This window comes from Squalius cephalus, assembly GCF_949319135.1.
Source record: "Squalius cephalus genome assembly, chromosome: 9".
In the NCBI taxonomy this organism is placed as follows: Eukaryota; Metazoa; Chordata; class Actinopteri; order Cypriniformes; family Leuciscidae; genus Squalius; species Squalius cephalus.
This window is the reverse complement of record NC_137130.1, coordinates 41,481,558-41,499,019: the sequence shown is the minus strand read 5'-3', so window position 1 is coordinate 41,499,019 and position 17,462 is coordinate 41,481,558. Positions and strand designations below refer to the sequence as shown.

General features: G+C 43.2%; 1 protein-coding gene across 1 annotated transcript in view; it reads right to left on the bottom strand.

Moving 5' to 3' along the window:
- Positions 1–16,820, bottom strand: part of LOC307164953 (tripartite motif-containing protein 16-like) — a 37,219-nt gene extending 20,399 nt beyond the window's left edge. Inside the window, exon 1 of the mRNA XM_079882189.1 lies at positions 16,143–16,820. Coding sequence (XP_079738315.1) covers positions 16,143–16,721 — 579 coding nt within the window. The 5' untranslated portion in view covers positions 16,722–16,820. The remainder of the gene's footprint in view (positions 1–16,142) is intronic.
- Between the last annotated feature and the right edge of the window lie 642 nt (positions 16,821–17,462).

Below are 17,462 nucleotides of genomic sequence, written 5' to 3'. Positions count from 1 at the left end.
GCTTTCAAGTGAAGGACTTGGTCATTCGTGAATCTCGCAAAAAGGGTGAGTTGATGTATGAAGGACACAAAATCCGTATCTTTGAGGATTATTGCCCTGAGGTTTTGAAACTTCGCTCCGAGTATAAGGATGTGATGTCGTCATTGTACAAACGCGGACTCAAGCCTGCGCTTCTGTTCCCTGCTAAACTGCGATTTACTCTTCCGAACAGTGAGAAGAAATGGCTGGCTTCGGTTGCGGAAGCCAACAACTTCATCCAGAGCTTGGACTCAAAGTAAATTGGACGGACTGTATTCTACTTTGAGCAGTCTTGACTTTTGGCGTTTTTTCCCCCATTATTTGAAGTAACAGCTTGGCCGTCGGCCCCGCGGATTTGAGTCTAACATTAGACACTTGGCTAAACCCAACAAAGTTGTTTCTTTTTCTCTTTCTTCAAACTTGCTAACTACAAGGTCCCTTCAAATCGCATTTTATTTACAGTTTGGTATATATGTAAAAAAAAAATGTTTTACAATTAGATTTTAATTTTGGCATATAGACAAACAACTTTTAATTTTCATATCAGACTCCATCATACTGCGAGCAGGCTGCTTAATTTCAGCTTTTTGTTAAGGATAATGTGGGCTGTTTAGTGAATTTGACATTGGATTGTTTGTTAAACTTGACAAAATTGAGTTGTTTTATATTGAACTTGTTCACCACAAAGTCCCTGCTATTTGATTAAGCTTAATTCATACATGGTGTGCTAATTTTGGACAGCTAGTTTTACTGTCCTTTTGCCTAAGTAATATTATTATATACAGTGCAATGCATAAGTTAATACACCCATGCTAAAGTTGACTAAAAAGAGGAATAAAAAATCATATTTTGGAAATTGAACTTAATGCCTTAATTTAAAAAATTAGGAAAAATCCAACCTTTTAGGACACCAATTTTCTTTGTGAATGAATAATGTATCGTAAATAAATAAATGTTCTTCCTTAAAATACAGGGTGCATAAGTGTGTACACCCCTATGTTAAATTCCCATAGAGGCAGGCAGATTTTTATTTTTAAGTATTTTTTTTTTTATTAATTTTTAGGATACTATGCATCCTGATAAAGTTCCCTTGGCCTTTGGAATTAAAATAGCCCCACATCATCACATAGCCTTCACCATACCTAGAGATTGGCATGGTTTTATTTCAGTTAGCCTAAAAGCTAGCTTGATTTGCATTGAGAGATGATCTTATGGAAAGTACCCCATGCCAATCTCTAGGTATGGTGAAGGCTATGTGATGATTGAACACTAGGTGGCGCTATAACATGAAAAAAACATAAAACAGGCTATAACCACCTGACCGTTAGTCCGATTGACTTGAAAATTGGTATGCAGTGTCTTGGTCCAAGGTGTCATGTATGTCTATGAGGACATTGGTGTATCTCAAAAAACATGGCCGCCATCAGCCAATGAAGTTTGAGCACCTATTAGACAAGGTTAACGGAGGCCGATCAGAACGAAACTCGATGGGCATGTTCGACTCATGGCCCTAGAGGTCTGTAAGAATTTTGAAAGAAATCGGCCACTAGTTGGCGCTAACGAGTTTTATGGCTCTGTAATCACATGGTGTTACACTTATTGTCACATAATGCATATCATTTGATAGATCTGCTCATGCTGAACAACTTTGCCTCAAGAACCATTGCAGTCAATCAAACCGTTCATTAAATATTCATAATTATATTAAAAACCTACTTTTGCGAACTAGTCCTAGGTTTTTCGCACGATCGGAACCAAACGAGTCTAGGACAATTCTATGGACTCTCTAGATCAATAATTATCAAAAATAAGTTGAACTTTTGCATTTTTCGCATGGGTATATTTGGTCATAAAGAAAATGGGCGTGGCAAAATGCACTCAAAAGCCTATAAATCCTAAACGAAAACTCAGAACTTCACAAAAATTGGTGAGCATATGTGCCATATCATTCTAAATAAGCATGCAAAATCTCATATAGATCGGATGATAGGTGGCGCTATAACTGTTAAAACATGAAAAGGGCTCTGACTACCTGACCGTTAGTCCGATTGACTTGAAAATTGGTATGCAGTGTCTTGGTCCAAGGCGCCATATATGTCTATGAGGACATTGGCGTATCTCGAAAAACATGGCCGCCATCGACCAATGAAATTTAAACACCTATTAGACAAGGTTAACGGAGGCCGATCGGAACAAAACTCGGTAGGCATGTTCGAATCATGGCTCTAGATGTCTGTAAGAATTTTGAAAGAAATCAGCCACTAGTTGGCGCTAGCGAGTTTTTTGGCTTGCTAAATAAAACGTAATAACTTTTGATGCTTTTGTGCTTAAAGGCCTGAAAGGCCTTAAATGCTTGAACCCCGATAAATGCTGCTTGCAGCTTTAATTATTATTATTTTCTTTAAAAGTTTGCGCTTATATTTTGCATTAGTTTTGTTTCTGAAGAATGTCTGTCAGTAATTTCTGATAATCACTATTGAGGTTATGCACCTTTTATGGGAGGACAAGGAGTTAGGAAACTTGTTATGGTAAAGTGGCTCCAGTTGCTGTTCTTGTCAACTGGTGGGAGGGGAGGGGAGGGGAGGGGAGGGGTGGAGGTGGGAGTGGGGGTTGTTCTTGTTTTTGTCTCTTGGTCTTTCTTTCCTTTTTTTTTTTTTTTTTGCTTCTACTTTTGTCAATCTGTGTGCAATCACTATGGCACTTTATATCCTTATATGCTACAAGCAAGGTCTACTATTGGCTGGGATGTTTGTGTGGGGGTGTGGAGGTCTCACCGTCTCAGAAATCTTATGTTCAGGGAATTAATTGTCCACGCCCGTGGTGAATAACAAGATGGTAACTCATGGTGCACTGAAATTCACCAGCTGGAACGTCAAAGGACTGAATTCTCCAGTGAAACGAAATAAAGTTCTTAATTATTTGAAACAATTGAATACTAGCATAGCCTTTATTCAGGAAACACACCTCAGGCCTGCAGACCATCTAAGTATTAGAAAGGGCTGGGTAGGCCAGCTCTACCACTCCGGCTTCCAGGATAGGTCCCGCGGGGTAGCTATTCTCATACATAAATCGGTTCCTTTCTCCGTTTCTGAGGTCATCTCGGACCCCAATGGGCGTTTTATTATTCTTGGAGGACAGATTAATGGAGTTTGTTTGATTTTGGCCAATGTATATGGCCCTAATTGGGATGATGAGGCTTTTTTCAAAAAAGTTTTGTTTTCTCTCCCTGATTTGAACTCCAATCAGCTAATTCTGGGTGGGGATTTTAACTGCTGCTTAGACCCTCTTTTAGACCGTTCCTCATCTAGGCCATGTGCACAGTCTAAGTCCAGCAGGACGATTCAGTTATTCATGGAGCAGTATGCTATTTCTGATGTTTGGCGTTTTTTTAAAGGGTCATTTCACCCATTTGAACATTGTTTTTTATTTAAAGTGGGTCATATATGTAGTCGAAATGTAAAATAATTTTTGAATTTGGTGCCTTCGTGACCGAGAAAAGACAAAAAATAACTTCAGAACGCATTTGTATGAAAGACAACAATTCCCACAATGCACCACATTGCACAGCTCCGCAAGCCACTCCCACTAATCCAGAAAGCGCATATCTGCCTATAAGAGAAATCACTCTTCCGTCTACAAGGCTAGCTACTACCAGAGCTTGAAATTCATTTCACATTCACACAAAATGTCTAGTTAGTTGGCGAACTCATATAGTGCATTACTCCTCGTTTGTATTTCTTTCGAAAAGGTGAATTATTGCATGGTACCTGGATGTTCAGTCAGAACATATGCGGTGCGAAACTAGGATAGTTCTCAACACAAACGTCCGTGTCCTCGTCTGATTCAGAGATTTCGTCCAGGAGAAATTGTCATCGTTGAAATTCTTTGCCGCAGACGGACTCTATCTCTGTGTTCGTAGCGGTTCGTAGCTGCATTGTGAGATCACCGGCGCCACCAGTCCGCCCTAACTCGAGCCAGTCCGGGCTCCTCGTCCGCGGCAGGCAGGTCTTCTGCCTCGGCTGCTCTTCGCTATAATGCGGCTTGTAAAGGTAGCCACAAACACCTGATTCAAGCATCAGACTTCCGAAATCCTCTTCTTCTATATCATATTGAGCACTCTCCTCCGCTATTGTCATAACTTTACATCTGTCTCCACAGCGCCTGTTAGCTTAGCTTCAAACAAGATGGAGGATATTGCTTTCAGTTTCAGAGAGTAAAGTCCCACCCACTGATCTGTAATAGGTCTGTAGCGTGAGCGCGCCCCACCCTGGGAAAGATGAGAAACTAGTGTCTGTAGTCTTAACAGAAATCCCCCCCTCTAACACTTCCTCCTACAATGACGCAAAATGACGATTTTTGCGTCATTGTAGGAGGAAGTGTAAGAGGTAAATAACAGATTTCTCCCGTCTCAGGGGAAAATGAGAGAGTGTTGCACGACCATTCAATAGTATGACTGGGTTTCTAACAATGCAAAGCTTAATGCAAATGGGTGAAGTGTCCCTTTAATTCTAGCACAAAACAGTTTTCTTTCTTTTCCCCTGTACATCATACTTTCTCCTGCATTGATTACTTTCTTGTTGATAACAAATTGCTTCCATTGATTAGCTCATGTATCTATAATACTATTGTTATTTCAGACCATGCTGCTGTTACATTTGACCTCGCTTTACCAAGCCTTTCAATGTCCCGGTCTCCTTGGCGTTTTAACTCTCTGCTTCTCAATGATTCTAATTTTATTTCTGTCATTAATGATCGTATTGACCTTTTTATCTCCACAAATATTTCCCCTGGTGTTTCAGCTAAGACAATTTGGGAGGCATGTAAGGTTTATTTAAGGGGAGAAATAATTTCATATTCGGCTTATAAGAGAAAAATAATCAATGAAAGGAGAGCTAATCTTTTGAATACTTTGGCAGACCTCCAGTCTAATTGTGTTAATTCTACAAACTCGGATGACTTTGTTAAATTTCTGACAACAAAGACAGAGTTTGACTTACTTACTACAAATGAGGCAACTGAAGCTCTAAATAAGACTCATTGCAATTATTATGAATTCGGTGATAAATCAAGTAAATTGCTCACCCATCAGTTGCGTCAGTCTGCTGCTTCACATCTCATTACTCAAATTTCCACCTCTGATGGGTCTTCAGTTAATCCATTAACTATAAATAATGAGTTCAGGAATTTTTATTCCTCGTTATATACTTCGGAAAGTATAGCTGAAGTAGCCCAATTCGACAATTTTTTTCAATTCCTTCAATATGCCCTGCATTGATCCTGATATCTCCTCGAATTTGATAGGCCCTCTTACATTGAACGAAATTAAGTCTGCTCTTAGTCTAATGCAGAACGGCCAGGGCCGGATGGCTTCCCTGCTGAATTTTTCAAAACATTTTCTGACAAATTATCACCTCTTTTACTTAACATGTTCAATGAGTCTTACAGCTCAGGTATTCTCCCTCATTCCTTACGGCAGGCTATCATTTCTCTAATTCTCAAAAAAGATAAAGATCCTTCTCAGTGCAGCAACTATTGCCCCATCTCCTTACTTTGTTCAGATGTGAAATTATTAGCTAAAGTCCTAGCAAGATGCCTGGAGGTGGTCCTTCCAACTATAATTTCTACTGACCAAACCGGCTTTATTAAAAATAGACATTCTTTTCATAAATATTAGACGCCTTTTTAATATTCTCTATTCTTCTTCTTTAAATGAAACACCAGAGTTAGTTATTTCCATGGATGCTGAGAAGGCGTTCGATAGAGTCGAGTGGCACTATTTGTTTTATACACTGAAGAAATTTGGCTTTCCTGATCAGCTTATATCTTGAATTAGGCTTTTATATACTTCTCCCTTGGCCTGTGTTCGAACTAATAATAACTATTCTGAGTATTTCTCCCTCGGTCACGGGACTAGACAAGGTTGCCCACTTTCCCCCCTTTTGTTTGCAATAGCCATTGAGCCTTTGGCAATCGCTCTAAGATCCAGTGCGATGGCTGGCATTCAGAGGGGAGGGTTGGAGCATAAGCTATCTTTGTACGCAGATGATCTTTTCTTATATGTCTCTGAGCCTGGTACTTCCATTCCCTTGGTGCTTGATTTGCTAATGGATTTTAGCCTAATCTCAGGCTATAAGTTAAATTTGAGTAAAAGTGAACTAATTCCCATCAACACAGCTGCCTTGAACTATCCATTAGCATCCCTACCTTTTAGATCTTCCTTACTCAGTTTTAGATATTTGGGCATAAATGTGACAAAAAACTTTTCAGACTTATTTGTCCATAATTTTGTTCCACTGCTTAATCGTCCATCTCAGGATTTTAATCGTTGGTCTCTCCTTCCTATATCCCTGATCGGTAGGGTTAATTGTATTAAGATGAGCGTGCTCCCTAAATTTTTATATTTATTTCAGTGTATTCCTATCTTTATTCCAAAGTCTTTTTTTGTTACACTCGACAGCTCTATTTCTAGTTTTCTTTGGAATAAAAAGACCCCAAAGATTCGAAAAGGCATTCTGCAGAAGACAAAACAATTAGGTGGTCTAGCTCTTCCTAATTTTCTAATATATTACTGGGCAGCAAATATACGCACCACTCTTTACTGGTTCCAGCCAAACAACTCTGTCAACTCCCCATTCTGGCTGCATATCGAGAATGCCTCATGTAAATCATCTTCCCTGGCGGCTCTTTTATGCCTCCCATACACATTGTCCCCAATGAAATATTCAAATAATATAATTGTTAAAAACAGTCTCAAAATCTGGACCCAATTTTTGCGACATTTTGGTCTTCATAATACCCCCGTTATCCCCAATACATTCTAACCCGTTGTTTTACCCCTCCATTTTAGACCGTGCTTACACCTCTTGGAGAGACCTTGGGTTGGTTTCTATTGCTGACCTTTACATCGATGGTGTTTTTGCCTCTTTTGAACAGTTGACTTCTCAGTTTAATATTTCCAAAAAAACATTTTTTCAGATATTTACAGATTCGAGATTTTGTACAAAAAAAAAAAAGGTCAACTTTCCAAATGCACCTCTCCCTTCAGATTTAGACACCATTCTAGGTGTGGATCCTTGTACTAAAGGGCCAATTTGTAAATTAGTGAATATAATTGTTCAATTGCAATCTTCTTCTGATGATTTACGCCTTGTCTGGTCCCAAGACATCGGTACTGAGATTAATGAGGAGACATGGAGGGCAGTCCTGAACAGGGTTTACTCCTCTTCCCTCTGCGCACGTCACAGGCTTATACAGTGCAAGGTGGTTCATAGAGCCCACTGGTCGAAGACCAGGTTAGCACGCATTAACCCGTCTATTGACTCGGAGTGTGACAGGTGTCATTCTGGTTCAGGCACTTTAATTCACATGTTCTGGTCCTGCCCTGTCTTCTTTTTGGAGACAAATTTTTGTCTCATTGTCAGCCATCACTTCGGCGGATATCCCACTCTGTCCAGTCACAGCTTTATTTGGGGTTCTGCCGCCTGGCCATTCTTTGCCTTCTCACTTTTCAGATTTTGTAGCCTTTCTGACTCTTTTAGCTAGGCGTTTAATTCTATTGAATTGGAAAAGCCCTCACCCTCCCTCTTACACTCGCTGGATAAGAGATGTTCTTTAGCACCATTTTCATCAAGCTTTGGCAACCCCTTTGTGAACATATCAAAACTCTCCAGCTTGACCCTGCTCTTTGTGTGTGATCCCCTTATCTCCCCCCACATCCTTCACCAATCTAGATGTTGATACTAATTTTGTATTGCCTGGCCAATACACTGCTATGTTTACTGTTACTGTATGTGATTGTACTGTACTCTTTATTTATTTATTTATTTATTTATTTAACTTTTTTTTTTTTTTTGAGGGGGAAATAACCCTCAGTGCATCTTCTCTCTGTAATGGTTTGTGTATTTTCATCTTCCCCTGTTTCTGTTAATTTTGTATATATATATATATATTTTTTTTTTTGTAATGGTTTAAATTGTATAAATAAATCATTAAAAAAAAAATGCATCAAATCAGTACACTCATCACCATTTAAATCATATTATTTGAAAAAAAAAAAAAAAGCATTTAAAATGAGGTGTAAGGCCACTGAGCCTGAGCATGCTATTGTTGCACATAAAATATCAATATTCATAACTGTGTAAAGAATTCAAAAACCTTTAGAAACTCATATGATAGTTCAGCATCACACACCATGAGATGGGTTAAATAGAGAGATTAAAAAACACCCAATTTCTCTCCAAAACGGTACCAATTTTAGTATTTTGATAAATGAGAATCACTAATATTATCAGTTTACCTCACCTAATGCACTGAAAAAGGCTAAGATAGTAGGCTAACACTAATTACACTGATTCCATGCTATTAAATATGTTACAATTTAAACGTAAATGCACATGGTTCTAGAAGGGTGGCATCATCCCTTACATTTTACACGGCTACATTTACTCACATTGTAATGCTGATAATATCATTTGTAAGGAAAATTGTGCATTAAATAGGGAAGTTATATCCGGGAAACTTTTACAAAAGAAACAAACACACACACACACATACACACACAAATGCATGTCTCTTTGTAGTCTCTGTGAAGCTGTTTTATCAGCAGCATCCACAACAACAACAACAAAAGCTGAACATGAAAAATGTTTTTGCGCAAGTGCACTTGCTAAATGAAGATGGATTGTATGAAATGGATCAATCAAAAAACGTTGTTTATTAACGAGCTGTAGTCACACACTGACAGAAACGCAGTTCAGGTTAACGCCATGGTTCATAAGGTGATGGTTCACTGATACTGAATCTGGCTGCATGGCGAGCACGAGACGCGGCAGTGCACAGATCGTGACGCGCGTCTCTCTATACAGAGCTGGTAAGTCCCGCCCCTTACACTAACCCCACTGGACCTCTAGGTTGAAAAATCGTCAATGCAAGTGAATGGGAGAAAATAATTATTTTCTGGTCCCGTTTGAATTTTGCCATGAATGTGAACATATGTTGTCTGTGAATTTTTTATTTTTCCTGTAAAGAATTCTACAATTTACCGGGTAGAAGTTTGATACGGTTAGACTTTGTGTGAGAGCACTTTGTGGACTACAACTCTTCACTGCTTTCGACGCGTTTGAAACGTCACCACCACTCGCACACGGACACTAGCTCACGGATCCCGCTAAACATGGCTGTGTCTTTGGTGCACTTCACCGCCTTCTTTCAGGGAGAGGACAAAATCATTGAGGTTGGCGAAAACCACGGGTAAGTCAACTTCATGGGGTGACATCACATAGGCGACATGTAGTCTTTCTCGTTATGTCTTTTCCAGAACTGCTAGCCAAAGAATCATACAATATAATGTCAAACTCGTAACATGAAAAATGATATTAAAAATTCACAGACAACATATGTTCACATTCATGGCACAATTCAAACGGGACCAGAAAATAATTATTTTCTCCCATTCACTTGCATTGACGATTTTTCAACCTAGAGGTCCAGTGGGGTTTTACGGATGGGCGGGACTTACCAGCTCTATAATGTGATTGTGAAGTAAATGTGAGCGGTAATTCACCGCATTATGAACTCGTCACGCTGCAATACCCCAACCCAACCTCACACCAAATGTTAGGCCCTGTAGATAGCCCAGCCTATATAAATATCATAGTAAGCATATATTTGAAATGTACCTTAGCATATTATAGGAAGATGCTGATATCTGGACTGAATTGATGCTTGAAGAATGCACTTCCACAGCAGTCACGAGTAACAGCAGGTATAGGTGGTTAAAGTTCCCTTTTGAAAGGGAACTCTACACTACGTCAGAATGACGCTATGGGGAACGCCTCAGGCGTGACAGGTGTCTGAAATAAATATCAACTCACGTCAATCATGTTGACCGGCGACAGCCCGTGCATCATCAGCTTGAATGATGAGCGCGCGACCTGGATGTATAAAGGGGAGCCTTGCACACATGACAACATCTTTTCGTCTTCAGGGACTGTTTGTCTGTTTTGAGAATATCGCTGAAGCGCGCAGGAGGCTCTCGAGAGAGCCTCTTGTGCAAACTGTGAGCGTTTTTCATTTAAAGATGCTCCGCTCTCGTCGGACCCTTTTCTCGAGGGAGGAGGGTTCAGCATCTGAGCTGTGGTGCGTGCGATCTGTGAAACAATACTGTTTGGGTACGAGGCGTTCACAGTCAGTTCCTGAGGGTGCTGGCAGTGTTCATTAAGAAATATCTCGGCGCGCGTGAGAAAGAAAAAATTCCGTGCGCTGTCGGATGTTTCAACCTCGCACCTGTTGACTTTCTTCTCGAGGGATGAAAGCCAAATATTTTTTAACGGCTCGTTTCTCACGCTTGCCGAGGCAGTGTGTAGATTACGAGAACGTATAAATGTTAAAACAGTATTGTCTGGTGATTATGGCTGCATTTAATTCTATGAATTAAAATGGTGGAATATTATCTGACTTTTAAGAAGTTAGATATTTAGTAATTCAGCCTATTATCCAGATCGCGTTATCCAGTGTTTTTGGCTGCATTTTAATTGAGGAATTAAAATGATGAGCAGTGAACAAAAAGAGCAGGTCTAATTCTGGTCTTTTTGTAAAATGTGAAATTAACATATTTCTGTTTCTTTTCAGACCACGTCTCCTGTTTTAGAGTCTGGGGCAAAATGTTATGGGTAAGAAAGTAAATCTAAAGATTTTTTCGATGGTCAGGTAGTAGGTCTTAACAGGCCTCCTTGACCAGACAGTCCCCATTTTGCAACCGGACAGCGCTTGGGCCTCCCTGAGGTGAGCTCCCAGGAATTGACTGTCAAGGAGTAATGTGGTTATCAGGTCATAGGCCTCACTAGGCCTTCCTGAAAATGAGCTCCCACATACTGTGGTTGAATGAGCTCCCACATTCTGTGGTTATCAAGTTATAGGCCTCACCAGGCCTTCTTGAATATGGGCTCCCACATACTGTGGTTATCAGGTCATAGGCCTCACAAGGCCTTCCTGAGTATGAGCTCCCACATACTGTGGTTGAATATGAGCTCCTACATACTGTAGTCACCAGGTTATAGGCCTGACCAGGCCTTCCTGGTTATGAGCCTCCATATGTCAGGTTACAGGCCTCACCGGCCTTCCTGAATGTGAGCTCCCACATACTGTGGTCATCAGGTTACAGGCCTCATCCGGCCTTCCTGGTTATGAGCTCCCACATACTGTGGTTGGATGAGCTCCCACATACTGTGGTTATCAAGTTATAGGCCTCACCAGGCCTTCTTGAATATGAGCTCCCACATACTGTGGTCGCAGGTTACAGGCCTTACTAGGCCTTCCTGAATATGAGCTCCCACATACTGTGGTCACCAGGTTACAGGCCTCACCGGCCTTCCTGGTGATGGGCTTCTACATGTCAGGTTACAGGCCCATCCGGCCTTCCTGAATGTGAGCTCCCACATACTGTGGTCATCAGGTTACAGGCCTCATCCGGCCTTCCTGGTTATGAGCTCCCACATACTGTGGTTGGATGAGCTCCCACATACTGTGGTTATCAAGTTATAGGCCTCACCAGGCCTTCTTGAATATGAGCTCCCACATACTGTGGTCGCAGGTTACAGGCCTTACTAGGCCTTCCTGAATATGAGCTCCCACATACTGTGGTCACCAGGTTACAGGCCTCACCGGCCTTCCTGGTGATGGGCTTCTACATGTCAGGTTACAGGCCCATCCGGCCTTCCTGAATGTGAGCTCCCACATACTGTGGTCATCAGGTTACAGGCCTCATCCGGCCTTCCTGGTTATGAGCTCCCACATACTGTGGTTGGATGAGCTCCCACATACTGTGGTTATCAAGTTATAGGCCTCACCAGGCCTTCTTGAATATGAGCTCCCACATACTGTGGTCGCAGGTTACAGGCCTTACTAGGCCTTCCTGAATATGAGCTCCCACATACTGTGGTCACCAGGTTACAGGCCTCACCGGCCTTCCTGGTGATGGGCTTCTACATGTCAGGTTACAGGCCTCACCCGGCCTTCCTGAGTATGAGCTCCCACACACCGTGGTCGCAGGTCTTCCTAGTTATGAGCTTCCTCATGTCAGGTTATAGGCCTCATCCGGCTTTCCTGAATGTGAGTTCCCACATACTGTGGTCACCAGGTTTCAGGCCTCATAGGCCTTCCTGAGTATGAGCTCCCACATGCTGTGTTTGCCAGGTTTCAGGCCTCTCTGCCTTCCTGAGTGTTAAGCTCCCACATTCAGTGGTCACCAGGCTTCAGGCCTCCTAGGCCTTCCTGGTTATGAGTTTTCACATGTCAGGTTACAGGCCTCACCAGGCCTTCCTGGATGTGAACTCCCACGCACTGTGGTCGCTAGGGTATAGGCCTTCCTGAATGTGAGCTCCCACGCATTGTGACTATCAGGTTACAGGCCTCGTCTGGCCTCCTGATCATTGGTTCCCACATGCTGTGGTTCCCAGGTTACAGGCCTCACCGGCCTTCCTGGATACAAGCTCCCACATTCTGTGGTCGTCAGGTCACAGGCCTCAGCGGCCTTCCTGAGGATGAGCTCCCACTTACTGTGGTCGTCAGGTTATAGGCCTTACTAGGCCTTCCTGAGTATGAGCTCCCACATGCTGTGGTCGCCAGGTTAGAGGCCTCACCAGGCCTTCCTGGATTCAGAATGGATAAGTACATGCACTTTCGTTTCATGCACTTTCTAAAATCCATATTTATGGTAAGGGTTATGCGCTGTACGCTTCGTTCCCTTTTTTATGTGTGGTTCAGACTCCGGTTCTTCACCTTGGGTCCCACTCTAGATGCGTCTTCTGTCGCAATGTTTTACGACAGGCGCTTCCCTTTCAGGCTATCTCCCACATTCTGTGGTTACAGGCCTCATTAGGCCTTTCTGAAGGTAGCCCCCCATTGTGTGGCTGTCAGGTTACAGGCCTCTCAGGCCTTCCTGAATACGAGCTCCCACTTACTGTGGTCACCAGGTCTCAGGCCTCACAGGCCTTCCTGAGTATGAGCTCCCACATACTGTGGTCGCCAGGTTAGAGGCCTTACCAGGCCTTCCTGGATTTGGACTGGCCAAGTACACGCACTTTCGTTTCGTGTACCTTCTAAAATCCATATTTATGGTAAGGGTTATGCGCTGTATGCTTCATTCCCTTTTTTACGTGGCTCAGACTCCGGTTCTTCACCTTGGGTCCCACTCTAGATGCGTCTTCTGTCGCAATGTTTTACGACAGGCGCTTTCCTTTCAGGCTATCTCCCACATTCTGTGGTTACAGGCCTCATTAGGCCTTTCTGAAGGTAGCCCCACATTGTGTGGCTGTCAGGTTACAGGCCTCTCCGGCCTTCCTGAATACGAGCTCCCACTTACTGTGGTCGCCAGGTCTCAGGCCTCACAGGCCTTCCTGAGTATGAGCTCCCACACGCTGTGGTCGCCAGGTTAGAGGCCTCACCAGGCCTTCCTGGATTCAGAATGGCTAAGTACACGCACTTTCGTTTCGTGTACTTTCTAAAATCCATATTTATGGTAAGGGTTATGCGCTGTATGCTTCATTCCCTTTTTTACGTGGCTCAGACTCCGGTTCTTCACCTTGGGTCCCACTCTAGATGCGTCTTCTGTCGCAATGTTTTACGACAGGCGCTTCCCTTTCAGGCTATCTCCCACATTCTGTGGTTACAGGCCTCATTAGGCCTTTCTGAAGGTAGCCCCACATTCTGTGGTCGTCAGGTCACAGGCCTCAGCGGCCTTCCTGAGGATGAGCTCCCACTTACTGTGGTCGTCAGGTTATAGGCCTTACTAGGCCTTCCTGAGTATGAGCTCCCACATGCTGTGGTCGCCAGGTTAGAGGCCTCACCAGGCCTTCCTGGATTCAGAATGGCTAAGTACATGCACTTTCGTTTCGTGTACTTTCTAAAATCCATATTTATGGTAAGGGTTATGCGCTGTCCGCTTCATTCCCTTTTTTATGTGGCTCAGACTCCGGTTCTTCACCTTGGGTCCCACTCTAGATGCGTCTTCTGTCGCAATGTTTTTCGACAGGCGCTTCCCTTTCAAGCTATCTCCCACATTCTGTGGTTACCGGCCTCATTAGGCCTTTCGGAAGGTAGCCCCACATTGTGTGGCTGTCAGGTTACAGGCCTCTCCGGCCTTCCTGAATACGAGCTCCCACTTACTGTGGTTGCCAGGTTTCAGGCCTCACAGGCCTTCCTGAGTATGAGCTCCCACATACTGTGGTCGCCAGGTTAGAGGCCTCATCAGGCCTTCCTGGATTCGGACTAGCATAAGTATACGCACTTTCGTTTCGTGTACTTTTTAAAATCCATATTTGTGGTAAGGGTTATACGCTTCCGCTTCGTTCCCTTTTTTACGTGGCTCAGACTCCGGTTCTTCACCTTGGGTCCCACTCTAGATGCGTCTTCTGTCGCAATGTTTTACGACAGGCGCCTCCCTTTCAAGCTATCTCCCACATTTTGTGGTAACAGGCCATTGTGTGGCTGTCAGGTTACAGGCCTCTCCGGCCTTCCTGAATACGAGCTCCCACTTACTGTGGTCACCAGGTTTCAGGCCTCACAGGCCTTCCTGAGTATGAGCTCCCACATACTGTGGTCGCCAGGTTACAGGCCTCACCGGCCTTCCTGATATGAGCCCTCATGTACTGGAGCTCCCCACATGAGGGGGTCATCAGGTTTTAGGTCTCAGTAGACCTTCCTGGTTTTGAACCCTCTCTTACTTCCCCAGTGTTCGGAGCGAGCACTGGGTAGACCCGTGGATTGAGTGGACGACTTCCGTCGTTTCTTGAGGTTAAGTTACACTCTCTGTGATCCGGAACTGAATGGTTTCTGCCAGCTTTACAGGCCTTCAGTTTCTGGATGCCTTATCCAAGGCAACTTCCAGAGGCTCTGTCTTGGACAGACAGGCAATGGCCAGACTGTGAGTCTTAGTATAGATCACCAGGCCAGCCTGGTGGCATTTCAGGAGGCATGCTCCCCTGAATAGTGACTGGCTGGGAGTCCCTTGGGTCCCCTAGCCACACTCCCTGGAAGGGACCCCTTCTATTGGAAGTTGTGGTCCTAAGCCTTTGAGCTGGCCCAGATATACCCCCAATTAACTATGTTCTGGCGGTTTCTTGGTTCATTAGCTTGGGCTATGACCGGTAGGGAGTGCTGTCACTGACAGCCCGATGTGACCTAAGGGTGAGTGGTTCCAGTGTTTCTGAATTACTGGTTCGGACAGTTGTCACTGCCTTTGGGCATGCACTCCCCTCAGCATGGTGGCGTTGGTATATCGTTCCCCATAGCGTCATTCTGACGTAGTGTAGAGTTCCCTTTCGAAAGGGAACGTCTCAGGTTACGACTGTAACCTATGTTCCCTGAGAACAGGGAAAGAGACACTACGTCTTCCTGCCATGCCTCGGGGCCTGCCTGCAACAGTCCCTTCAGACGATAGGATGTTGTCATGTGTGCAAGGCTCCCCTTTATACATCCAGGTCGCGCGCTCATCATTCAAGCTGATGATGCACGGGCTGTCGCCGGTCAACATGATTGACGTGAGTTGATATTTATTTCAGACACCTGTCACGCCTGAGGCGTTCCCCATAGCGTCATTCTGACGTAGTGTCTCGTTCCCTGTTCTCAGGGAACATAGGTTACAGTCGTAACCTGAGACGTTTTCTATGCTTAATTTGATTTGATGACAGTCACGAGACCGATTACTCGATCCAATCATATTGATGGATAAAAATAAAATTAAAACAAGCATGTAACGAGTAACGACCACAAACAGAAGGAAAATAGCGGAGTAAAAGTACCGATACATCACTTAAAATGTACTCAAGTAAAAGAAAAATTACAAAAAATTTTAACTACTCAAAAAAGTACAATTTCTGAAAAAAAAAATACTTAATTACAGTAACGTGAGTATTTGTAATTCGTTACTTCACACCCCTGTGTTTACGGTGTATTTTCACCATATTTTCTGTTAAGTTAAATGTGAAGCACAAATACGCTCAGCAGTGAAAGTCCACTTGCAGCTTCTGTTCACTTCTGAGACGTCTGCAGTGTGAATGATGTTTCCTGATCATATGGTGCCAGTATAAATAGTGTCAACATTATTTCATCAGTGTGTAGTTTCATACCTGTTTCTCTGTCCTCTGTGCTGCAGCTGATACAGTGTCGTGGTTTTTATGATCGTCCATCGTACACAGCACACATATAAACTTCTGGTCAGTGTGACAGAAAACCTCAAGGAGTTTATCATGTGTTTGGCAGATCATCTCCTGCAGTCCTCCAGTGGCATCAGTCACTTTATGTGGCTTACGGGAGTGATAATCCTCATGACGGTCAAAGTGAGTTTGACAGTAAGACTCCAGACACACCAGACAGGACTTGATGGCTTTGTGTTTTCTTCCAGTACAGACGTCACACTGCACATCTCCAGCTCCAGCGTAACAGTCCGCAGGAAGTTTAGTCTTCTTCAGTTTCTCCACCAGTTCAGCCAGCATGGTGTTTTTAGCTAAAGCAGGTCTTGGCCTGAAGGTCTGTCTGCACTGAGGGCAGCTGTAGACTCTCTTCTGATCCTCCTGATCCCAGAAGCCTGTAATACAGATCTTACAGTAACTGTGTCCACAGGAAGTGGTCACTGGATCCTTCAGGAGATCCAGACACACTGAACACAGGAACTCATTCTGATCCACTGAAATTCTGGCTTCTGCCATTTTACTGCATGAGACACACAAACACACAACAGCTCAACTACACTTCAGTTTCTCCTTCACAAACTCTTCCTGCTTCCTGGTTCTGTGTTTGAGTGACGTGTGCAAAACAGGTTTATCTGTCGATCTGAGAGCAACTCTGTGCAAGGAAAAGACAAAAACTTTAATCTTAGTGAGGAGGCGGGGCTGAGCTCGTTGCTATGTATGACACACTCTTTTGAAGAATGTTTGTTCGACAGGTTTGCATGGCAGGAACAGCTATTAAAACAAAAGGTTAGAGTTTATATTCCGACTTGGAAATGTGCATTAAAACACCAGGATGTTCAGCAAAAAATCACTCACCTTTTTCTCAGAATCCAGGCTCTTGTCTTCATACAGGGTTGCATGGATTCGTTCTCGTTCCTGAGGAAGGCGTTAGCGCCGTTGTAAACGTTTGAGCCGGCGTTGTTACTCTTGGAAAGTGGAGTCGATCCATACAGGCCGTCTCTACCGAAGTTTTATCATTTTATAATGTTTTCTGGGGTTTGCACTTATAATGTTAGTATGAAAAATTGTCATAATTTAAAAATAAAAGGCATTTTTGCTACCCTGATTTTAGCCTCAGCGTAAGTCACTGATAAACTCACGCTGTTTGATTGACAGTTCCAGCGATTATATAATTTATTCACAGTTTAAATAACAGAATATTTTCATCCTACTAAGAGAAACTATGTGAAGTTGATCTTTTAGTCACTGGTTTGATTG